This window comes from Chrysochloris asiatica, unplaced genomic scaffold (assembly GCF_000296735.1).
Source record: "Chrysochloris asiatica unplaced genomic scaffold, ChrAsi1.0 scaffold00075, whole genome shotgun sequence".
NCBI lineage: Eukaryota > Metazoa > Chordata > Mammalia > Afrosoricida > Chrysochloridae > Chrysochloris > Chrysochloris asiatica.
In genome coordinates, this window is record NW_006408593.1 from 14,640,915 (window position 1) to 14,643,390 (window position 2,476).

Here is a 2,476-nt window from a genome sequence, read left to right on the forward strand (position 1 = left end):
GGAGAAGTTGAATTAAAAGATAATAATTGAGTATAACAATTTTAGGACAGATGGGACTAAGAGAAAGAAGGCTGTAGAAAAGGATATGGGTGTGGCTAATGGAAATCTTGCAACACTTACTCCCTCCCACTGAACTAATTCTGTTACAATTCTGTTTCTCTCTTGAGTTTGTAGGTAAAATTGTGTCAGCATTCTCAGTGTCCTTGGGATCCATGGAATTACCACACAACGTCACGGAATTTATCATTCTGGGACTCTCACAGAATCCGAAAGTACAGAGAGCTCTCTTTCTGGTCTTTTTGATCACTTATATGGTAACTGTTTGTGGCAACATGCTTATTATGGTCACTGTCACCTTCAGTCAAACCCTGGCCTCCCCTATGTATTTCTTCCTGGCCCATCTGTCCTTTATTGATACTTGCTATTCTTCTTCTATGACCCCTAAACTCATTGCTGACTCCTTGTATGAAGGGACAGCCATCTCTTATGTAGGCTGCATGACTCAGCTCTTTGGAGCCCATTTTTTGGGAGGTGCTGAGAGCATTCTGCTTATAATTATGGCCTATGATCGCTACGTGGCCATCTGCAAGCCCCTGCACTACACAACAATCATGACCAGGCATCTCTGTGCCTTCCTTGTGGGTGTGGCTTGGCTGGGAGGCTCTCTGCATTCATTGGTTCAGCTCCTCTTTGTCCTTCCACTGCCATTCTGTGGTCCCAATGTGATCAATCACTTTATCTGTGACTTGTACCCCTTATTGGAACTTGCCTGCACTAACACGTATGTCATTGGTCTGCTGGTGGTTGCCAACAGTGGTGTGATCTGTCTGTTGAGCTTCTTGATGCTGGCTGCCTCCTACATTATCATCCTGTACTCCTTGAGGTCCCACAGTGCCGAGGGGAGGCGCAGAGCCCTTTCCACCTGTGGGGCCCACTTCACTGTTGTCACCTTGTTCTTTGTACCTGGCATATTTACTTATATGCGCCCATCCTCTACATCACCTATAGACAAAAACATGGCAGTGTTTTATGTTATTCTGATACCTATGCTGAATCCAATCATTTATACCCTGAGAAATGAAGAAGTAAAAAATGCTATGAGAAAGCTCTTCATGGAATAAGACATTGGAGATGGGTAATGAGTGGAGCCCTGGTGTGGCAGTGAGGGTTCATGTGTTAGATTGCAAGGTCAGTTTGAACCACAAGGTTGGTGGTTCAAGCTTACTAGCCACTCTTTAAAAACCTCTACAGAGCTGCTATGAGTCAGAATTGACTCATTGGTACTTAACAACAGCAATGAGTGGTATAATAGGAAATAAAAATGACTATTTCTCTAAAAGAAACAAATCAAGACTTGTGTTTTATTGCCATATGGCATCTTTCTTTTTATCTTTTCTTTCATCTTCATAGATTTTTAAGGTTTACTTAATTGTTTTATGTTAATTGCATAATACAATTAGCACAAACTCTATGAAATAGATATGGTATAAATTATTATCCTTATTTTATAAAGGAGAAAACTGCATTTCCTGATGTGGTTAATTTATCAATTAAGATCATCTAACTTTGAAGTTCCTAAGTCAAAAGTTAAAATCAGTTTAATTTGTCCAAATGTTTAAATAGCAATCTATGTTGCTATCACTTGTGTCTGTATAATAATTGAGTGATGGAAATATGATGTAAAATATAAGTTAAGGTAAACAACTTCATTCTTAACCATATATAGCAATGTATTATTGCAGAGAGATTAAGATATCTGGCTCCAAATATGAATCAATCTGAATTTGAATCTAATTTTCTATGCTTACCAATAATCTTGTGTAAATGACAAAGCATTTATTAACTTTTGATGCCTGTCTTTAAAATAAGGATAATGATAATACATTTCTCTAAGTGATGTTGTGAGAGCTAGTCTTTGTAAAGTTCTTAGTCTTGTTTCTGCTGTATGAGAATCTAAAATCTGAGGAACTTGGTGGGTATAAGTAGAGCAGCCTGAAAGATGAGCTTTAATTCCATTTTAAAAATCTTGCCTGAGACTAGACTCCATGTTGAATTTGAAAGTTGCCTTTTTAAAAAGCAGTTTCTCTAATCTTCATGCTGACCTAGCCATATACCCCAAAGGAAACAGTTTTTGCTCTGTGTTTGGGCAAGATGTCACAGTTGATTTTCAAGGGGTCTTTTCATCTATAGTCAAATAGATACAGAATGTAATAGTTTATGCTCAAAGGGTCTTGACTCACAGCATTCTCAATAAATCTTTACAATGAACCACTAGGAAAAGATATGTTTGAGAAAGCAGTTCTAAGAACCGTTTCTCAGAAAAATAAGTCCTGCTATTGTTCTGTGATTATCCTGTAATTAATTGAAAAGCACATGTTCCATTAACCATTCTTGTAATCCCACACATATGCTAATCACTAGCTCCTGATAAGTCTCTAATTTCAGATGGCCCACCTTCAACTTCCCTGGTTATTTA

General features: G+C 38.0%; 1 protein-coding gene across 1 annotated transcript; it reads left to right on the forward strand.

The window, feature by feature from the left end:
• Positions 1-194: 194 nt before the first annotated feature.
• Positions 195-1,121, forward strand: LOC102834837 (olfactory receptor 4C3-like). Its single transcript, XM_006865136.1, has one exon. It carries the CDS (start codon positions 213-215, stop codon positions 1,119-1,121), a length of 909 nt encoding a protein of 302 aa, XP_006865198.1. The 5' UTR covers positions 195-212.
• Positions 1,122-2,476: the final 1,355 nt, after the last annotated feature.